Source organism: Mesocricetus auratus, unplaced genomic scaffold (genome assembly GCF_017639785.1).
Source record: "Mesocricetus auratus isolate SY011 unplaced genomic scaffold, BCM_Maur_2.0 Super-Scaffold_4256, whole genome shotgun sequence".
Classification (NCBI taxonomy): Eukaryota; Metazoa; Chordata; class Mammalia; order Rodentia; family Cricetidae; genus Mesocricetus; species Mesocricetus auratus.
In genome coordinates this window covers 60,431,385-60,453,206 of record NW_024429182.1, presented here as the reverse complement: position 1 = coordinate 60,453,206, position 21,822 = coordinate 60,431,385, and the positions used below count along the sequence as shown (strand labels likewise).

Here is a 21,822-nt window from a genome sequence, read left to right as displayed (position 1 = left end):
GAGTGGCTATTTAGGATTCTGCATTATTTTCAATGGACTTTTGTTTCTTCTTGTCATGTGCAGTTCATACTCTGGACTGTTGATCACATAATTCATAGAGTCAGGGGTATGTGGTAAGAGTCTTGGGTGGGAGGGTTGGAGAGTAGATCATCAAGGCTTCAGGCCTTATTAGCCTGAAGTGTCACCATGGGAATTCTCCATTATCTCCCTTGGAGCTTTGACTTTGTACCTGTGAAATAAAAGATCTAGAATAGAAAAAGTCCCCTTCCTGCATTTTAATATTCTAAAAATAAATGGCTCTATAATAACCTATTTAGAAGTGAATCAGATTAAAGGCAGAGAACATGTTATTATAATGACAGCGTCGATTCCAACTATAGTGTGTGAACAAGTTAGCATACGTAAAATGTAACTATTAAAATTTTGACCTTTAAAATTTAAAAATTTTTTATGTGTATGAGTTGTTCTGCCTGCTTGTGTATCTATGAACAATATGCATGCAGTACCAGTGAAGGCCAGAAGAGGGGGCTGGATCCCATGGAGCTGGAGTTACATTAGCTGCCATAGGGGTTCTAAGACTCAAATCCTGGTCCTCTAGATGAGCAACCAGTGCTAAGCCATTTCTCCAACCCATTTTTATTATTATTATTCTATGTGAGGTAATATCCTGTTAGCATCTGTGGTCCTGGGTCTCCCCTACCCACCTTCTACTTGAAAGAAACCTTAGCAGCTCCTTTGGAGGCTAGAAACATTAAAATTTGTAAGTTAATAAGAGGAAGTTAGAAGCTAACAGAGGCACATTTCTTAAGCTCAGAGAAGAAAAGGAAATTGAGAGAAATTGGCAGCCTCCAGGGACCACTGAGGGAAGGTTCAGATGAATTCTACAGTGAGGAATACAGACTAATTCCTTCCACTCTGTGTGTGAACGTGCAGTATCCTAGGAGTCTGCCTGCTCAGGAGGCTCCCAACGTGTCATTAGTGTGGGGTCCACCACAGTGGGGCACCATTGCTCACATGGAGAGCCGGTCCGATTGTAGCTCTCACTCTCCGTGCTCCTCTTGACCCTGCTGCCCCACACCGTGAACACTCGTGTTTGTGGCTCAAGTACGCTCCACTAAAGTCCTTGCTTCTACTCTTTTTCTTTCCAGAGAGAAAACAGTGCACCCTTAAGGATGGTTCGAGTGAGATTTCCATTGTGCTAGATGATCCGCCCACGGTCCAGGAAAGTCTTCCCTTGTGTGGGCCAGAGCACATCCCTGGTTGGAGGTGGCCCTTCTGTCCTTATCACATCCTTGCTAGCTTAAGGCTGCCACTCTCTGTGCTGAAGTCAGGAGGGGGTGTGTGTGTGTGCATGTGTGTTCATGTGTGTGCTTGCTCAGTGAGAGGTCAGTAAACGGATCAGAGCCCTTTCAAACACCTAGAATTTGATTGCACTGGGTAGCAAGGTATATGGTCAGGTGTGACTGCTACATTCAGCATTATATATTACAAAGCCCAGTAGCCAGGGGGAGGAATGAGAAGGCTGTCTGAAAATATTAACTTCATTTTCTATTTGTGTCAAAAGAAATGTTCTGGTGTGGAGCAGATGACCGAATGGTTATACACCCCTAGGCCAAAATCAGAGGAAGGCTTACAGGATTGGACATGCAGGCCTTTTCTTCAGTGGCTGCAGGATTTCTGCTGGGAAATGCACTAAGTACACTTGGTTCTTCCTGTTGTCATTCATGCCATAGTTTCTGATGCACTTGGACAAGGCACTAACCCAATCGTGGCTTCCCTAGCTGAGCCTGACATTGAATTTGGCCTTTGAGTCTTAAATCTTCCATCCTGAGTGCATGGTATTGTCTGATTTAGATGACTACCTTCTCTTGGTCCATTTGCTGTACCCAGCACTGAATGGCAGCAATAGCTTGTATTAGCGATGGTGCCAGATCTGTAGGTAAGGGAAAACACTGGGTTAGAGACTGATGGACTGTGCAATAGAGGCGTCTGGAAACTGTCTCAGTTCCATGCAGCTCCCTGCCTATCAGAGCTCCTGACCCAGCTCCAAGTGAACTTGCAAGAGAACAGTAGCTGATTGGAAACAAAAAAAAATTGCACTGGAAACTCATCCCACCTCACCTCTGGTTTGGTTGGATCGTGGCTTTGCATGTTGTATGCGTGTCTGGAATAACTTCATAATACCCCTGACACTCTAAATCACAGGTCTGGGAACTTTTTGTTTGTTTGTTTGTTTTAAAGGAAGACTATACAAGAAAGATAAGCATGTAAATAGGTACCAATGCTCATGAAGTCATCATTGTTTATGTGTAAGTATATGTACATAGAAAGGAAAATGGCTCAATGAATGTTAGATAATATCCCACAAACCAAACTGCATTTCCATCCAGCTGTGTTTCTCAAAGCCCATGTTTAGCTGGAAGGCTGTACTCTCCTTAGAACTCATTGTTTTTATTCAGTGTGTCATAAGCACCTTCTTGTCACATGATCCCAAAGTCCAGTCTGAACTTTGGGTGTGTGTGTGGGGGGGTGTACCTGCAAGCCTTTGTTACCGAGTCTTGCCGCCAGTGAGCATTTGAAGAGCTCAAGCATTTCACAAGTAAGGTGCAATTTCCAAATCCCAGACTGAACCTTTCACCAAGTGCTGGGTTAGATGGGATTCCCTCCCACATTTGAGCTCTTGCTGCTAGCTCCTAAAACAGGACATCTGTGCGCAATGGCACTGCCCTTCTGAAGCAAGAAGAGGGACCCTGACATGTCCCCCAGGAACTCAAACTGTGTCACTGAGGTGTGGGCCTCGACTTCACATTGTACTAAGTTGTCAGCCTGCTCGCTCTGTGTGCATGACACAGAACGGCATAAGCCTTTTCGTTTGTCTAAACTAGAAATCCACGTAAACCGCAGAGTCCTTCGTGAACAGCCATGTGGTGTCTTCTTTGTTTCCATGGTCTAGCGTTCTGTTGCTGAAGGCCTATGGCTGTGACTTAAGTCTCTGCCCTTACAGACTCTGTAGCCTTCAGGAAACCTGAGTGCCTTACACGGCTTGTAAACACCACCTGGGAGTCAGGAAGGAGGGTGGAGAGTGGCTTTGAGGCACTGATAGTGGATCAGCTCTTGCCATACTCCGTCATTGAACCCTTATGGTGGGTTGTGTGTTATTACATGGTGATGGATTTAAGTTTAGGCTCAGGAAAATCATATTGTGAATATATGTATCAAAGCATATATTTATTGTATCTTTTCTAAAAAGCTTTACTGTAAACTTATGCAAAAAGGAGCAGACCTTGGTTTCTCATGGCAAAGTGCCAGGCAGTATTTGTGTTCAACGAAGCAATCCTTAACACACCCCCTTCTAAACACCTGACCTTTCTGTTCAGTGCTAAACAGTATTCCCTGGCTTAATCTAGGTTTGTATGGTGGTCAATTATAAATTTTACACATATTTTTGTATTGTGGTTCCTATAATATATACCAGAGAATTTTTACTTATTTGTAAATTACTGTACAGTTTTAATAAAACTCGTTTTAAATCCTAGCTCAATGACTATTATTAAAGTGTGAATTTGTTATCTGTGTTAGCCTTTTCTGTCTTCACCATGTGGCCAGCAGTGCCTCTTTTGTGCCAAAAAGGGAATGGACCTGCAGCCTCATCTAGAGATACCTAAAGTCATTGGGAGGACATCCTTGTAGTCAGAAGAATCTGGCAGCTACTAGCTAAGAATGGCTACCAGGAAAGTCTCTTCCAGTGACTTTATCCAGTATGTAGCATGGAGAAGAGTTCAAGTAGCTAAGGATAGGAAAAGAACTTTGGCATCTTAATAGGAACAGCTGGCTACATCCATTGCAGAGGCTCTCACACTGCTGAGGAGTGGAGGTTTACAGGTACGCTTGGGAGAGTCCTGGGCAGGTGGGAAGATAATGGCCTTGGCTGACTGATAGGCCCATGGCCTCCCAGTAGATTGTCCCAGCATGTATTTGAAAGGAGTTGACTGAGTGGACAATGTGAAGGTAAGTGTCTTTTTATTTACAATTCATCACTGTAGACTCCACAATGACAGCAATAATTGTCCGTGACCTTCTGGGGCTGCAGGTGTGTCTGAGAGCACCTCTGCCTTGTCTCATCCCAAATCCTTGGCCTTGGCTTTAGAATAGGCTGTCGTTGAAGATCCTTAGAGCCTCTTCTTGCATCATGGTCCAGCACCTGGAGTAGAATAAACACCAGCTTCATGGCTCTCACCAGGCCTAATGAGCGTGGGGGCAGAAGTGTCCTGAGGGCAAACCACCAAGAGATCTTTAGGATAGTAAGTGCCTCTGGTTCTGCCCAGCGCATTCAGCACCTCCTGCATATGGACAGCATCAGCTCAGAAAGGCTTATGTGTGCTCCCGGTGGGAGAGACTGCTGCTCCATGCCCCGTTCCACGTGTCCTGCGCACAGACCTTGTGCTGGTGCTGAGGACACCTGGCCACAAATCTCCCACTCTCACCATGATGGCATCGTGTCCCTACGTGTCTGTGAAACCTCTAGATGGGTTCAAATTTGGCATTGTCTTCAGCTGCCTTGGAAAACAAGGTGCTACCAATGGATGCATCACTTGGCAGCCACAGAGGTCTTCAGGTCCTCGAACCACACCGGGAACGACCTGGTGGAGGGACCCTGAAGAGCCAGACAGAGATGATTCAGACAAGTCCAGGGTGGCCCCAGCCCACAGTACCCAGCAGGTAGAGTAAGTGGGGACCCAGGCTGTGGGCTGGCAGCCGTAGGACCAGGAGAGTGTCTGTTATCGATTCCACTGGATTTCTCTACCCTGAGTCTCCTGTCTTTCCTGGCTCCCAGTCCAGCCCTTTCATCTTCCTCTCTCTCTGTCTTGGCTGTTTCTCTCTGCCACTCCAACTTATGCTCTCCCTCCTGCCCTACACTGGTGTGACCTGCCAAAGAACAGTCTGCCTAGGCACCACTGTCCCGCGGTCAGGTCAGACCAGGCTCTTGCGCTCCAACCTGAAGCCATTCCTTGAAGATGTCTGGATTTTGTCAGAGATACCAAGCTAGATTCTGGCTCCTGCAGCGCCTCTACCCAGATACTAGAATTAGTTTTGAACCCTAGAGCCTGGGTTGCCTCGGGCCACCACAGAACCATGCTACACGGGGCCAGACTGGACAGGCACCTCTCCTCCTGTCCTTTCCCGAATGCAAACTTCATACATACAGCTCGCAAGCCATTCCTCTCCACCAAGCACAGACGGACTTGAGTGCAGATGGACTTGAGTGCAGTGGTCCCCGCCTGTGGCTTCCAAGGTGCTCTTGAGGGAGGGAAGGAGGGAAGGAAAAGGAGAGGCAAAGGTAGAGAGGGAGATAGGAAGAGAGAGATTGCTGACAAGCTAGCACAAGAGCAGGGAGGAGGGGCCCGGATGCAAATGAAGGTCGATGGGCGGGGAACATATGCAAATGAGTTGATCAGAGCTCTGCGACCGGCTGGCTCACACTTGGACTCCCTAAGCTCCGCGCGTGTTACCTCTGGCACGTCCGCGCCCGCACAGCCTCTTCTGGGGACTCATAACCAGCCCGCGGATCAGGATGTCCTTCCAAGGCAAGAAGAGCATTCCCCGGATCACGGTGAGTCGAGCCTCCGCCCCCGCCCCCGCTGCGTCTGGCGCCCCTTGCCCACGGCGGGAGTGGCTTGCAAGCTCAGCCGACGATCCTCCGGGCCCAGCTTGTGAGTCCCATGCCTGCTCTAGTCCCCGGCCAGGCGCCAGCCCTCCATCTCCTCTGCTTCGTGTGCTGCCAGCTAGGAGAGAGCTCTCCAGGCCGCGCGGGACCCGTTGCTCAGCTGACGCACAGGCCCGGGCCCACCAGCTCTCCGGACTCGCGGGTGATTGGCTTGGAGAGGCGGGGTGAGCGGCCTGCTACCCGGAGCTTAGGTGGCCAACCTCCTGCCGAGTCTGCCTTGGGGCAGATGGGGATCAAGCAGACATTGCCCGGAGCTCTGTCTCCAGGACCGCCAGTGGGCGCCGCCTTTGTTGGCCCCGGGCCTGAAGGCACTCCGATGTCGGATGCTGTTCCTAGAGCAGTCCGTGGGCAGCTTACCCCCTGGGCGCGCTGCTTCCGTGCCTTTAGTGCTTTGTCCGAGACAAAGCGATTTAGTCCTGACTACTAGATCTGGTGCCCCTGGAGGCCCCGAGAACCTGCCTGAAGCTGGGCTCGGACTCTCCACGGGAGGTGAGTACTAGCTGACCACTCCAACCAGCATCTCTGCAGCACCCCCTTTCAGGACAGACCTCCCCAAAACAGACACGCAGAAAGCAGAAGGTCAGTGTGTCCACCCGGCCGTCCAGGAAACAAAGCCTTCCCACGGAAGTGGGTAGGGGATGGCCCGAAGCCTGGGAGGAAGAAAGGGAGGCTCCTGGGATCGGCTGGACCAGGTCCGGGACCTCTAGGAGGTCTCAAAAAGCTCTGGATTTGTTCTCCAGCGTAAGAGCCCTGGAGTCTAATCAGGCTGTTGAGGAGGCCAGTTCCCTAACCTTCTGGGGGGAGTCTTCTCCTTTGGAAAAAAAACTCAAAGAGGGGAGTACCCCTCTCATGGGGACTGGAATTCGTTCCTGTCTCTTGACTGCCTACTACTCCTAGGGATCCAGGCCTAAGGAGGAGGTGCCAGCAGCCAGCTGGCTGTGAGTTGAGATGGTGATGGCAGGTCCTGCCCTGCCGAATCAGACAGTCCTGTTCATGATGATGAAGTGGGCCGGCCAGAGCCCCTATTCATCTAGATGGCACCTACCACAGTATCACTTGTTCTCCCAAACCCAGGAGGACCCCAGAATGCAAATTACGGTGACCGAAAACAGGAGTCTAAATAGGGACCCCAGAACTCAAGATTTTTGGCTCAGGGATTTCTCCTAATGGCTGAGTTTTCCTAGCTTTTTCTGAGAATGGCTAGACCAAGGGGGGAGAGAAGGGGTGTGGTCCATAGTAACAGCCCTGCCAAGGTAGCTGTGGTCGGCCTAGGCAGACATTAGTGCTCAGTGGGGCTGGTCAGTGAGCACCTACAGACATTTGGAGAGAGACTGTGAACTTCACCTGTAGACTTGAACTTCACCTGTAGACATTGAAATGTGGATTTCAAAAAATGTTTACAAGGCATTCTTTTCATTTTCTCCCCCAACCAATATAAAACTTGAGAACTATTTGTGACTCTGGGCTGTACAGGCAGAGGGCTGGGTGGTAAGGGCTTGACCATAGTTGCCAGGTCTTTTGAAGACCGAGTGGTGTGGTGAACCCTGAGGATTCAGCCCAACACTCTGCTGTTGGTCAGAACAATGAACTATACAAAAGACGCTCCCCATCCTCGTAGGCTCACAGGGTTCTGCCTGACACTCTCAGTTGGTTCTCCTAGTCTCAGACTGATGGTGCCGCAGAGGCCACATGGGTCACAGGAATTTGGGGCATGTGGCCAGGCTTCCTTGTTTAGTGTGGAGTGCCTTCCCTGGTGAGTTCACAGGGAGAGTTGTGGCTCATGATGGGTAGGAAAGGGACGTCAGTATGTCTCCCCTCTCACATGTGGGTCTGCATGTGTGTCTCCATTTCTTGTGTGTTTCCACTGTTCTCATCCAAAGCTAGGCTATCGATTCTGAGGTCCATGCAGAGTTCATCTGCAGTTTCCACTTTCTGCCTGACACGTTCCTCCTGGATGGTCTTAGAAATGGGACAAAGAACTATCAGAACCAACCAGATTCCATGCCTCCATTTTTCTGAGGTTAGCTCACAGGGAGCTGGCCTTACCCATAAACCCTTTCTTCACCCATGTGAATGTCTTCACACGGCATCAGAGCCTGTGGCCATCTGATCCACCCCTGCTCCCGTCCTTCACGCCCATGGCCTTTCTATCTGTTAGTTCTGCCCATCAATTCCCAGCACCCCAGTCAGATCTGTTTTCTCATGCTCATGTCCATAACACTGGCCAAGAGCCTCTCCCCTTCCCTGAACAACCCATGAAGCCACTCAAGCGGCAGCCGTGCTCCCCTTCCATACCGTAATCCGTTTTCTTCCCGACAGCCCAGGCAATGTCTGTATCAGCAGAACTGATCAAATGCTTCTGCCCCCAGTGTCGTCCCATGGACCCCAAAACCTGTATGTCCCGACCTGCCCAGCTCCGATGCCAGCTCTTCCTCTTGCTCTTTGCGTTAGTTGTAGCTCTCATGTCCTGAGGCTTAAAGCTAACCCAAGCACTTTCCTGCCTCAGGGACCTTTGTACAGTTGCTCCCTAGCCTGGAGCAACCCCCCCACTTCTGCCACACCACACTAGTTCCCCCAGAAAAGCCCTGTGATGCTCAAGGTGGCCCTATCCGTGCTCTTCTGTCTGTTCCAGTTTGGTGACCCGAGCCTTGGTGGAGAGTGTTAGAGGCACACTGCCTCCATCTGTCTGTCCCTAGGCTGTGTAGCCTCTGGAGTCAAGACTAAGATGTCTGGCATCTTATCTGCCCTACACTTCTGGCACCACCATGAGCCTGTAGCAATTCTGGTACATCGGCTCGGCTCTGTTGTGACCCACCTAGCTTTGTCAATACAGGTGGGAGGGAAGCAGGCAGGTGCCGCTTGAGAATGGTGAGGTCACCAGGTCTTCCGGTAGGCAGAAGGAAGGTTTCAATGTAGCAGCTCCTGAAGGTTTCAATGTAGCAGCTGCTGAAGGTTTCATTGTAGCAGCTGCTTCGCCATACTTTCACCAACACAGCTTTGGTCTGCTGTTCCCACTCAGTCCCCTCCCAACACCTTCTGCATCTGCTCAGCAGTTAGTGCCAGGGCCATGTTGGACACTGCTTTGAGCATCCTGTTTGGAGTACTGCAGACAAAAAGCTGGTTCTTTTTTTTTAACTAACTTATTTAACTTTATTTTATGTACATTGGCATGAAGGTGTCTGATTGCCTAGAATCAGAGTTACAGACATTTTAAACTGCCATGTGGGTGCTGAGTCATCTCTCCAGCCCTGAGCTGGTTCTTATGGCTACAAAATGCATCAAAACATTTCAGTCATTCTAGGGCAAGAAGTTGCTAATGGTCCAGGAAGTCTCTGTCAGCACCCTATGTTTTGTCTCTTGTCAGAGTGACCGCCTTCTCATCAAAGGGGGGAAGATTGTGAATGACGACCAGTCCTTTTATGCCGATCTGTATGTGGAAGATGGTCTGATTAAGTAAGTTTCTACACAGGGGTATGTGTGTACACATGTATGTGTGAATGTTGGTTACTTGGCACTCAGCAGCCTGCTTTGGGGTGAAAACCATGCAAATGCTTTCTTTTCCAAAACCCTGACCCTGAGAACAGTCCTTGAGGCATGATAGTCTTCCCAGATAACCATGACGTCTTGAGGAACACAATGGGCCCAGTGTCCATGTATCTTTATATTATCGTGGCACTTAGTACAAGTCTGGGCTCCTGCAGATGAGCAGAAAAAACGGACCTATTCACGCCCCACGGGTCTGTAGACACCAAACAGGGGCTCCAGTTATGGTCAGTAGACAGCAAGCCGGGGCTTCAGAGGATACCAGGAGGAAAGCCATGTCGGCACAGCACTGGCCCTACACACTGCCCTCCTGAGAGCGTGAGTTTTATTCTCTAGCACGTGGGCAGGCAGGTAGTCATTGGGCCTGCTTTTTCCCATGGTCATGACTCCAGGCGCTCACTTCTTAGAGCCGCTGCCATGGAACTTGTTCGAAGATCTGATCTGAGCTCTCTATAAAGTGACGATTCTTCTTGTTGTTTTCAGACAAATTGGAGAAAACCTCATCGTCCCTGGGGGCATCAAAACCATTGATGCTCATGGCCTGATGGTACTGCCTGGGGGAGTTGACGTCCACACCCGGCTGCAGATGCCTGTGCTGGGCATGACCCCAGCTGATGATTTCTGTCAGGGCACCAAGGCGGCCCTAGCGGGCGGGACCACTATGATACGTGAGTGTGCAGGCCACTATGATACGTGAGTGTGCAGGCCACTATGATATGTGAGTGTGCAGGCCACTTTCCAGGTAGTCATGAAGCCTTGAATAGCACAATGGCTCTGGCCTCCGTGCATATTTTTGTGTTATCACAACACTTAGTACGAGGCTGGGTTCCCGTAGATGTGTAGGCATGCTGGTTCAGTGCATGGCCCATTTCCTTGTTGCATGAGGTGGTTTTTCTCAGTTCTGTTTCTCTATTATATCTCAATCTAAAATATGCTGAGCACGCCCCTGCCATCCCCGTTTCTCTTTCTGGGCCAGTTGCCCTGGCTAACTCTAGGATGCTGATGGGCTCTGGATAAGCAGGTGTGCCCACTTACTCCTTCCAGGGGACTGGCTGCTGGCCAGGAACTGGGGTTCAGAAATCCCAGTGCTCTGAACCAGGGGAGCTGAGCCTCAACCTTGTCTCTGATGTCTGTTTTCAGCAAGTTCTTGCCTTTGCTAAGAATTGAGGCTGTGGTGTTTGAAACAGGACATTCATACTACTCTGTTTGAACTCCTTTGCACATCTCTGTATCTGCTCTCAACATTATGACCCACATACTTACGCTGTATACCTTCATGGCAGGGGGAAAGGGTCTCTCCTCTCCTCTAGAGGCTGAGGATAAAAGATTTACCACTCAAATTTCTTTGTGCACCTGGAACACAGTAAATACTGTCCCTGCTGCTACCAAGGAGTACAGTTCTGGAGACTCCGGGCACTCCACAACAGCACTCAGCCATTAGCTTGGCTTAGTTCACTCTGTCACAGACTGAAGGAAAACCAGCAACAAGGCAGGCCACCTCAGGCTCCTGCTGCTCAAGTGCATGTGGTGGGCCAGGTGGGCCAGCACAGCTGTGCTGTTAATGCCACCTGGAGGTGTCTCCAGAGACACAAATGGCATACACACAAGGCTGAAGCATAGGTTACGTAGTGCATGTGCCAGCTCCCGGGTCCTGGTTGGCGATCTGAGTGATGAACAAATAGGGTAGGGGTCCAGGCAGTAGGGCATGGAGGTGAAGCAGCCACTGGCTCCTGAAGTGCACCATTTTGTTTTGGTAGCCCTCTGCGCTCCCTCCTGGCACATCCCAGGACTGGCCACGGAGCCTTGGAATGGGAGGGGGACAACAGAGTGGCCACGTGTAGGAATGATTTGTACTATTTGGGGCTTGTGGAGTCAGTGAGGCCATGGAAACTGACTCAGTGGAGGAAGTTTTATAGAAGCATGCATGTTCACAGGGCCTCACTGTGGACAGCTGAAAATCCTGTCACTGCTGTTCCCTGAGGAGCCAAGGTCTGCAGGAAGAGGGGTGGTTTGAACTCAGGCTCCCCTCTGAGAGCTCTACTCAGAGAGGCTGGAGAGACATGGGACTGAAGATACCTATGAGCTGACTGGAAGGGAGAGACAGGAAGGTGGCAGGACAGGACCTCCCTTTGCTGTGTCTTCCTCGAGTTCCACTCTGGTCTCTAGAATGCAAAACCAAATCCCCCTTGGAGACGATAGTGGGACACCCTGGCCAGTCTTGGGGGCCTGGCTGAATGTGCTGCCCCTCCACAGTGGACCATGTGTTTCCTGAGCCTGGTGTGAGCCTGCTGGCGGCCTATGAGCAGTGGAGGGAGCGAGCGGACAGTGCGGCCTGCTGTGACTACTCCCTACATGTGGACATTCCCCGTTGGCATGAGAGCACCAAAGAGGAGCTGGAGGCCCTAGTCAGGGACAAAGGTGAGCAGCAGTGATGGCTGGTGGTACCTGAGGATCGCCTACGGGCAGACGGGGGTCCCTTCTAGATACCCTGGGATTTGCTGCAGTCTGCCAGCCTGATGTGAAGACAGGCGTTTAGGAACTGAGTTGGAGAAGAATCACTCAAAGTCAATTGTGCTTTCAAAGCCTCTGAACGAGGAGGGCCTATGCCATGAACACATCCTGTAATTGGTCTTCCCACTGAAGCTGCCTTGACCATGTAGTCTTTGGCTCTCTGTTTTCTAGAATAGAGATACCCAGAAGGCAAAGAAGTAGCCACATCTACCATCACTTGGGTTTTCTCTGGAGATTCTTTTAAGCTCTGTATTGAAACTAATTCATCTGTTAATAAAGATTGGCTCCATTCTATAGAATCATCCTAAAGCTAAAACCACACCAGATTTCTCAGTGGGCTTGACAAGAAGTCATACAGTGCTGAATGCTTGCCTTATCTCTGCATTCCATGTGGTGTCTGTGGCTCACAGAAGAGCACACTCGTGAGGGACACTGCTGCCTGTCTGTTGTCACTCCAGGGCCATCTCCTTTAGGTCACAGTTCCCAGAGAATGACAGTCCTCATACTGGTGCCCTTTGGAGCATAGTGCCCCACACCTACTCCACTTGGGTGTAGTGGAATCTGCTCTCCAGGTAACAGTTAGGCTCCCTGCAGCCTGTCTGAACCAGGTACCTGCAGAGCTCACTCTCCCTGTCAGGACTGACTTCTAATCAGAAGTTGCCATCAGATATCACATGCAAGTCATCACCTGGGAGGATGGCACAAAATGACTGTCACCCACATTGTTCCTTTCTATCCAGCAAGGGGACAGGGTTTTTGGCTGGGTGGGTTTGGGTCTGCCTTTATGCCTCAATGGACCATCATAGGTCCTGGTCCTGGGAGGCAGGCAGATTCTGGCTGTCCAAGAGTTGGGAAGGCTCAGCCTTGCTCCTGATTGGACTCCAATATTGTGGACATCAGCCCCTCTTCCTCCTGTGTGTCTGAGGTCTACCTGCCCCTCTCAGAGTGTCATAAACATTCACAATGAGCTTGGTATAGTGAAGCAGGACTCAGGACCTGTAGGCAGGTGACATGACAGATGGCCCAAGAGAGGCTACCCCAGCATGCCAGGCCTGGCTGCTTTTCCTGAAGAGAGCACACGGAGCACAAGCCAATTACACTGCTCTGTGTCTTGTAGGAGTGGACATCTGCATGACAGGTGGTGGTGGTAGTAGGTACATTCTCACCTGCATGCCCACGAGGTGAGCAAACAGCCCCGAACTTGAGCACAGTGAGGGAATGCCTGGGGCAGCCAGCTCTGTCCATGTGGCCTGGCTTATTGATGGGGAAGGCTTGCCTGCAGGATGCTGTGCTACCCAGCAACCTTCTGTGGGAGAAATGCCCCGTCTCTGGGCTCTTCTCCTGGTGTCTGAGCCCTTCTGGCCTCTTTTCTAGGTGTGAACTCCTTCCTGGTCTTCATGGCATACAAGGACAGGTGCCAGTGTACCGACGGTCAGGTGAGGCCAAGTTCAAAGGGAATGAACAAGTGAGGTGTCTTGGGCTGTTGTTGGGGAGAGCACCCTCCAAACACAGGACTCTGTCTGCCTTCTTCACAGATGTATGAGATCTTCAGCCTCATCCGGGACCTGGGAGCCTTGGCCCAAGTGCACGCAGAAAATGGAGACATCGTGGAGGAGGTGTGAGAGGCTATGTTGCCCCCATAAGGGTTGACTGGGTGGGTCAAGCTGAAGCCTGGTATGTGAGCCTCAGTGGGCAGGCAAAGCTGGGTAAAGACCTTATGAGACCTGTGACCTCTGTGGCACTTTGATGGGAACAAGATGTCTAAGGAGGAGGGGAATATTAAGTCAAAGGTCAAGCAACCCATGAGTGAGAGGGTCTTAAAGGATATTGAAACTATAAACTGGATTTTCCATGATGGTCAAAGATCTTACCAAAGTACCCATGCCAGTCTCTTGGGAAACTGCAGTGTGACACCAAGGGCAAGAGGGACAAGAGGGACTGATTGCCTGCCAATGGCCTGAGCCTTGGCCTGGCCTTCCCCAAGTCCTCTCTGCCATGTGTTCTTTGTGGTTGCTCTATTCTGGGATGTTCAGGGGCCCAGGACTATGCTTAAGGTATGGGGCTTGCCACCAGGCACCTCATGTCTGGGGCTTGGGATCCTTGGGGCTGGAGCAAAGCATCCTATTGATCATTTAGGAGCAAAAACGCCTACTGGAGCAAGGCATCACCGGCCCTGAGGGCCACGTCCTCAGCCACCCAGAAGAGGTAAGTTTGCCCTGCTATGAAGACTATTTCCCCCCTGGCCCTGGGCTAAGTTAGCCCTGCTTCATGACCTGAGCTGTACCTTATTCATCCCATCCTCATCTTGGGGGCTTAATACAATGACTCTCTGCCTGCCCAGTATCCGTGTCAACCACTAGTCACCAGCCCTTACTTGAGGCAAGAAGGCCCTGAGAACTGTGTGGGTCAACCCAGATTCTAGATACTGAACCCTAGGCTGGGCCCTTGCTCCAACAGGGATGCATACCTCCGGTGTCTACAGTCTCGTAGGTGATCTTTGGGTGCTCCAGAACTCACTTGGTCAGGAAGTCTCAAGGCTTCTTGTGTTCTGATTGCCCCCTCCCTTCACCGTCTTCAGGTAGAGGCCGAGGCCGTGTACAGAGCAGTCACCATTGCCAAGCAGGCCAACTGCCCACTATACATCACCAAGGTGATGAGCAAGGGAGCGGCTGACATGGTTGCCCAAGCCAAACGCAGGGGTGAGTGCCAGCACACCCTTCCTACATGTTCCCATCCTCCCTGAGCTCTGCTGACAATTGAGGACCTCCAGGCGTTAAGGGGGGAAAGTGGGCCTCTTCACGGGGCACCTGCTTATGTTAGTCCTAGGGGCACAGGCTCAAGGGAAGTTTAGGAGCCCTGTGTCCCCTTGAGGGATGGGGCTGGATCCGAGTCTCCACCCTTGTTAGAGTAATAACTGTCTACTAGGGGTCCTTAGCAAACTGGGGCCCGGTGTATCTGTGTGACCCAAGGGTAGAATTCTCTATACGTATCCAAGAGGAATTCTCAATTCCACAGCAGGGTTCATATATTTGCTATGGGTTCAGGAGCTGGGGTACACATCCTGAGGGCTGAGGGACTCCAAGACCATAGCACCTAGACTAGCTAGAGGCAGACACCTATGTTCTTTCAGGTCCATAGCTGTGGTTGCCAGGGGCTAGACTGTGTGACTCACAGGAAGACAGTGAGCCCAGAGGGCCAGAGATGCCCCAGCAGTCACCAGGGCATCAGAGAGGTCCAGGATTGGGGCATAAGACAAAGGTCATGCATAAAAGAGGCAGCATGTTCAAGAACAATGTAGGATCTGGCATCCATTTCCCCACCCGGTCTCATAATGAGACCTCATTTCCCAGCCCTGCCTTGAGACTGGGAAGTCCCTGGGGCAGAAGTAGATGTGTACAGGGACACTTTTTCTTCCCAGAGATTGGCACAGAAACCCACTACATTTACAAGGGAGAGGATCAGTTGAGCAGGGCCTGCAGGGCTCACCCAGGAGCCTCACCCCACCCCCAAGAGGCTACTCTGCAGCAGGAACAGTCCCTACCCTGCTCTGAGCCTGGTTCTTTCCTATTCACTCACAGGAACAGCCTCAGCCTAGTTCTGAGCTCTGGTACAAGGCCTAGGCCTGGGGCTCGGGGCCTCTGAACTGACAGGTTTAATTGGTTGATCCCCAGCAGAGGTTGTGGGTATGGAAAGGAACATTGTCTTAGTCACCCCACCTCCCCAAAAAAATCACCCCACATGCCAGTGACTAGTCAGGCGCTCCAGAAAAGAGGACAAGCTGCCCCTGGCCATGAAAGTAAGGAGCAGAGAGGTAGCAGTTGAGACTCGTGCTGGGCTCCGACTCCTAGAGGGTCAGGTTGGTGGGGGGCCTGCCATAAGCCTTGCTCATTTTAGGGGTGGTCGTCTTCGGAGAACCTATCACTGCCAGCCTGGGCACTGATGGCTCACACTACTGGAGCAAGAACTGGGCCAAGGCTGCAGCCTTTGTCACTTCACCCCCTATCAACCCAGACCCTACCACTGCAGACCACCTCACCTCCCTGCTGTCCAGGTAAGCAGCCACCCCACCAAAGCTCAGGTCAGCCTAGGCCTCCAGACACCCCCAGAGGAATCCCAGGCTTCTGCGGGAAAGAGTTGGGGAGGTACAAGGCTCGCTGGTCCCAGCTGGGGATCCCCACCCTACACCCTGCTCCTGGCCCCTCGTGATTCTGTCTGTGTCCTCCATATTATGCCCACATTGTCCATTCTATCCCTTCTGTAATTAAGTGCCAGCTCAGATCTCTCACAGCCTTGGCTGGCTGCCTAGGATGCCGGAACTGACCCAGCTATGGCCAGGGTAGGAGGGCCAGGGCCTGGGCCACTCTGACCCTGGCTTGTTCTCAGTGGGGACCTCCAGGTGACAGGCAGTGCACACTGCACCTTCACTACTGCCCAGAAGGCCGTTGGCAAAGACAACTTCACCCTGATTCCAGAGGGTGTCAACGGTGTAGAAGAGCGCATGTCTGTGGTCTGGGAGAAATGTGTGGTAAGTCTAGGGCATGTGGGTGTGGCAAGGGCTGTCAGCAGCATGCTGCGGGAGGAGCCCACCACCAGAAATGCTCATGAGAGAGGGACCAGTCTTATCCCTTCAAGCCTGAGCTTAGCAGTCCACAGCACATAGACTCCACTCAGGATGATGCTATCACATCTATGGATTCCCCTCCCTGGAATTAATGTCATATCCATCACCCTGTACACTATAAATATGTAACTGTTATGTTAATGAAAACCTCAGATTTTTAAAAAGAATTCATTATAACCAGGCAAAGTGTAGGCCTGTAGCCCCAGCACCCTGGAAGTTAAGGCGGGAATATTTAAAGTCAGCCTGGGCTACACAGCAGAATCCTGTCAGGAAGGAAGGAAAGAGGAAGGATAAAGGAAGGGTGGAAGGAAAGAAGGAAGGAAGGAAGGGAAGGGAAGGGAGGGAGGGAGGGGAGGGAGGGAAGGGAGGAATGAGGGAAGGGAGGGAAGGAGGGGTGAGGGAAGGGAGGGAGGGATGAGAGAAGGAGGGGAGGAATGGGGGAAGGGAGGGAGGAAGGAAGAAATGCAGGCAGGCGGGCAGGCAGGTCGCCCTCCTTTGCATCCTGGCCCCTGTCTTGAGATCATCCCTCCGCCATACCTACAAACCAAGATGACAGTGTCTTAAGAGACACCAGAGTTGGTATCAGAGTATCATCATTTATTCACAGAGGCAGCTAGAAATGGGGTCATGACCAAAGGAACAGTCACACCACGAGTCACTGTCATTGGTGCCCTGTCGGGGTGGGCATCCACTGTGTTATTGCCATGGTGAGGCCATGGCTGGAGCCCCTCCTGAGCTTGGGACACCCCATGACATCTAGCCCACCCTTCCCCTCAGCTGGTTCTTACGCTTCTCAGGCTTCGGGGAAAATGGACGAGAATGAGTTCGTTGCTGTGACCAGTACAAACGCTGCCAAAATCTTCAATTTTTACCCCAGGAAGGGGCGTGTGGCTGTGGGCTCTGATGCTGACCTGGTCATCTGGAACCCCAGAGCCACGAAAGTCATCTCTGCCAAGAGCCACAACCTGGTGAGAACGCCTCCCTCCTTCGCAGGGCCTAGCAGGACCTGCTTCCCAGGGGAGTCACCAGGATAGGTGGCAGATGTCCACCCTCAGTGTGGCTCAGTTGGTAGCTTTGACCTGTCCAGAGCCACATCTGTTGTCCCCAAGGGTGTGTGACTGGGTCTGTTGGCCCATCCTATAGATAAAGAGACTGAGGCAGAGGATACCACACCTGCCTAGGCAAGGACAAGTGACCCCTCAGTCTCTTCCCTTTGACGTCATAAGAATCTCGTGAGTAGGGGTGCCCGGTCGGTTGAGGGCAATTCCTTTGGTGTGTCACTTGTCTGCCTCAGTTGCCTTTTTTCTGGGTGGGGCCTTAGCACAGCAGGTGCAAGTTACCTCTAGTGCTGGCCAGCTCGGGAGTCAGGGCTGAAGGAAGCTGCCTCTGTGGGCCTCTCCCCAGAATGTAGAGTACAACATCTTTGAAGGAGTGGAGTGCCGAGGAGTGCCCACAGTGGTCATAAGTCAGGGCAGAGTGGTGCTGGAAGATGGGAACCTGTTTGTCACTCCAGGGGCTGGCCGCTTCATTCCCCGGAAGACGTTCCCCGACCTTGTCTATAAGAGGATAAAGGCTCGCAACAGGGTAAGAGGCCGACCTGGGGTGACTGGACATCACCTGGGTGGTGGGCGTGGAGTTCCCAGCACAGTTAGTGAGCCCTGGTGTGAGGTTCTGCCTCCTGGCTGACGTGGCTTTGGAAGGTACGGTGGAAGCCATCACTTCCCCAAGGCCTGCTGGTCATTTCCTGTTGTAGGGGAAGTCTCCAGGGGGCCACTGGCAGGCCCGGCCCGTGCCCATCGACTGCCTACTCAGTGGTGGTGGTGTAATGTCCAGTTACAGCTGTCTATAGGAAATATGGCTATAAACTCATTTATGACCACCTACCTGAGTGAATCACCATGAAGATACTAGTACAGTACAGAGCACACCACCTGATCTCCACTCCCTCTCTAAGGAGGAGGGTGGAAATGGAGACCCTAGGAGCCTGTAGAGGACAGTTTTGTATGAGGAAGGCCCGGTCCATTTGCAGAGGGAGGGGGAGCATGGTAGTGGAAAACGGTTCAGCCCTCCCTCTGCCATCTACTGTGTAGTGATACCCCTTCCCCTTGTCAATAGGATCTAGTCCTCCGGGGCTGGCTCAGGCCAGATTGTCAAGTAGGCCCACAAATCCAGAGGAAGATGCCAGCCAGGAGCACAGGCCCATGCAACTTTACTCCTTGGGACATTGGCCCATGCTGGGGTCCTGGGAAATGCTTTGAGCTTTGGGAGTCATTTTCAGGGCAGACAGGACCTAGAACCTCATTGCATGTTGCTTCCTGACCACAGTTGGGACCTGGATCTGATTCCAGTTCCAGGTGGGGCTGCTTTGCTCTTTTAAGTAGCCCTCCCTGAACAGTTTTGTGACTGACGTTACATTGCGCTCTCTCTCTCTCTCTCTCTCTCTCTCTCTCTCTCTCTCTCTCTCTCTCTGTGTGTGTGTGTGTGTGTGTGTGTATGTGCATGTGTGTGTGTGCACTCACGCATGCACATGCATCCAGGAACTCCTGAGAGGCACAGATATAACCATGGGTGTTGGCTGATTAATGTGCCGGGAGGGCACTGAGGAAGATGTGTATGAAGCCATGGTGCTCCTCTATTGCAGGGAAACATGGGATTACTGAGCTGGGACAAGTTGGGGTATAGAGCAGACAGGCAGGGTACTGCCTTCCATCAACTGAAACCCCCAGTTCTCTTGGCCCCACAGCTAGCAGAGATCCATGGTGTGCCCCGAGGCCTGTATGATGGACCCGTCCATGAGGTAATGTTACCTGCCAAGCCAGGGGGTGGCACACCGGCTCGTGCATCCTGTCCAGGCAAGATCTCAGTCCCACCAGTGCGTAACCTGCACCAGTCGGGGTTCAGCCTATCTGGTGAGTTGGGGCTTGACATGGTGTAAGAGGCTTTTTGCCAGCTCTAGCCTGTGCCCAGAGGGCTCTAAGCTCAGCTGGAGACTTGGACCTGTACATACACAGGGCAAGCCCCAGGGTAGGCTTATGTACAGTCAGTATGGGTACTGTAGAGTAGGAGGTACTGACCTTGGTGAGGGGCCTCATTTGGGGCCTTATGAGGGGCAAAGAGGTGTGCACCCCTGCTGTGGAAGCCCATTTGTGTCCAGCATTTGCCTTTGAGATGAACGAATCAGCACCTTGAGTCAATTAATCTTGGAGAGTAAAATGTTCAGTATCCATGGGATGAGAGGTGTCACCTCTGTGGGGACCCAAGTTATAGTACAACTCCCTCAGCGCCACAAGCTGAGACTCACTAGTGAAGTATGAGGCATGGGTCTGAGCTGTGTCCTTAGCACTTGGGGACACACTAGAATGTACCTGCCATGTCGGCCAACAGAGTTGGCTTTTACTAGCTGCGTGGCTTCCCAGTCCCCCATGTTGCCTGAAGACCAAAGCCAGACTCTCCCCACCACTTTCTCCACCCTTGAGTGGGAGCTACATTACTGTGTTGCCTTTGCTCTATCATGTCTCTGCTTGGGAGGTGATAATAGTTCATGGTCACTCGGTGATATGGTATCAGGGGGAAGTTCTTCAGAATCCAAGGTCATCTTGAAAGAGGGGCAAACTCCTGCCATCACAAAGGCCCACACAGACACCAAAAAGGGCAGGCTTCCTGGAGGGTTGGCCTTTACCTTCCTGTCCCCACAGACTGTAGGGTCTTTGGCTATACTTTCAGCCTTTGCCTATACTAAGCAGTCAGCCTGGCCACCTGCCCTACCAGCCGTGGCTCTGGGGAGAAAACCAACCCTGGGTGCCCATTTCATGAGGTTGCATGGATACTTGGTAGTCCTGGTTTAGGGGGTGCAGCCAGGCACACCTGCCTTCCCTTTTGGATTGAAGGAAAGCCTGTATCCCACCCCATTCTCCTTACCACACTTACTTGCCCTTCCTTCAGGGTCTCAGGCTGATGATCACATCGCCAGACGTACAGCTCAGAAGATCATGGCACCCCCTGGAGGACGCTCCAACATCACGTCTCTTTCCTAGACTTGGGGTCTGGCAAGCTGGTGCTTTCCCTACTGACAGGGTGTTGGAAGCACTCACTTCAGTTAGCTCCTTCCTTTGTAGATGTGATCGTGAAAGGTGCTCAGCCTTGCCCTCCTGTACCCCACAAACTCTCCCTTTGGACCCCACTATGAGGTACTCCCTCCAGAGGGCTGAATCCAGGGAGAGCTCACTGCCAGAGGGAGAGGACTAGGCATGGCAGTGAGAAGGTGCCCGCTGCCCACCTGCCTTACCATGGAGACCTTCCATGAGAGCTCTCTGCCTTGAGCCTGTGAGCTTTCCAGGGCCTGGGACTAGGCAGGGTGGGCATTTGCTGCTGCCTCCCCCTAAGGAATCACTGCCCCATGGAAGCCCCCAAGCTTCCACCAGCTCCATGTTTTCAAGGTGCAGCTACCCTTCGGGGCCTGTCCCCCTGACTGCCCCGGTGTAGGGAGGAGAGCAGATGAATGGAGCCTCCGGCTTGCAGAGCTGCTGTGACTTCAGGGATCCAACAGTTACTCGGTGCAGGCGAGCTCCCTCCCACATACAACACTTCCAAGGACAAAACCTGAGCTCCTATAGCAGCCCCCTCTAGGGAGTTTTATGATCCCTTAGCTAAGACACTTTCCTTGTCCTACAAAGTCTGTTTCCATAGATTTATTAGAATAGCGGTTTTGTACTGTGAGGAAACCACAGCCAGGGATCTGCATGCTGCTGTACCAGATGCCTGCCACCGGCTAAGCCTATGTGAGTCGGGTCAATAAAAAAGTCTGGGTTAGAAGCTGCCTGTGTGTTGCTAGCCAGACTTCCTTCCCTCACAAGTATTTGCACAGGGACCCGGGAGCCCCTGCAACTACTGCCACCTCTGGCCAGCTGCATGCTGTCTAGCAGTGTGGTCTCTACCTGCTCTGGGCCATGGGCATTGCTGGACCTGAATGGTGGAAGGCGTCACATGATCAGCAGGAGGCCATCCATGCTCTGACTGGTGGGACTCGAACCATTCCACTGTGGTGAGGCAGTAAAGGGAAGACTGAGACACACAGACCCTCCAGGTGGAATGCAGGGTGGAGGGCAGCCCAGGAGATTGATTGGTGCAGCCGCTCATAGCCAGGCCCCACCCACAGGAGGAAAGTGGCAGTTCCTATTGGTGCCTTCCTGAGGTTGGAATTGCTGGGCTAGCCTCCTGGCCTTAGCCCCTTCTAGAGGAGGTGGTCTCAAGTTCTTTATTCCAGGCAAGGGATGCCCCTAAAAGTGGGAGGTCTTTCCACACTGCCTGTCCCTTCCTTCTCCCAACATCCATTTTCAGCAGCAGGAGCATTTCTGTAGGAGCTGATAGCACTGTTGGCATCCAGGATCATCCTAAAGTTTCCCTGAGCCTAGCAGCAACTCTA

The 21,822-nt window shown here is 51.9% G+C and overlaps 2 protein-coding genes across 17 annotated transcripts in view; both read left to right on the top strand.

The window, feature by feature from the left end:
- Window positions 1-3,535, top strand: part of Jakmip3 (Janus kinase and microtubule interacting protein 3) — a 133,567-nt gene extending 130,032 nt beyond the window's left edge. For all 14 annotated transcript variants that reach the window (XM_040752226.1, XM_040752250.1, XM_040752264.1 and 11 more), the window contains one exon: window positions 1,149-3,535. The gene's annotated coding sequence lies outside the window, so the exon portion shown is untranslated. The remainder of the gene's footprint in view (window positions 1-1,148) is intronic.
- A 1,941-nt stretch (window positions 3,536-5,476) lies between these two features.
- Window positions 5,477-21,212, top strand: Dpysl4 (dihydropyrimidinase like 4). 3 transcript variants are annotated; one of them, XM_005064261.4, is made up of 14 exons: window positions 5,479-5,611; window positions 9,090-9,178; window positions 9,752-9,936; window positions 11,522-11,686; window positions 13,154-13,215; window positions 13,315-13,395; window positions 13,916-13,984; window positions 14,358-14,478; window positions 15,674-15,830; window positions 16,163-16,304; window positions 17,198-17,368; window positions 17,805-17,984; window positions 19,144-19,309; window positions 20,343-21,212. In XM_005064261.4, exons 1-14 carry the CDS (start codon window positions 5,573-5,575, stop codon window positions 20,432-20,434), a joined length of 1,719 nt encoding a protein of 572 aa, XP_005064318.1. In that variant the 5' UTR covers window positions 5,479-5,572; the 3' UTR covers window positions 20,435-21,212. The 3 variants fall into 3 exon arrangements, with proteins under 3 accessions (XP_040608284.1, XP_005064318.1, XP_040608278.1); XM_040752344.1 differs by lacking the exon at window positions 5,479-5,611 and adding an exon at window positions 5,733-6,214; XM_040752350.1 differs by lacking the exon at window positions 9,090-9,178 and having other exon boundaries at window positions 5,477-5,611.
- Window positions 21,213-21,822: the final 610 nt, after the last annotated feature.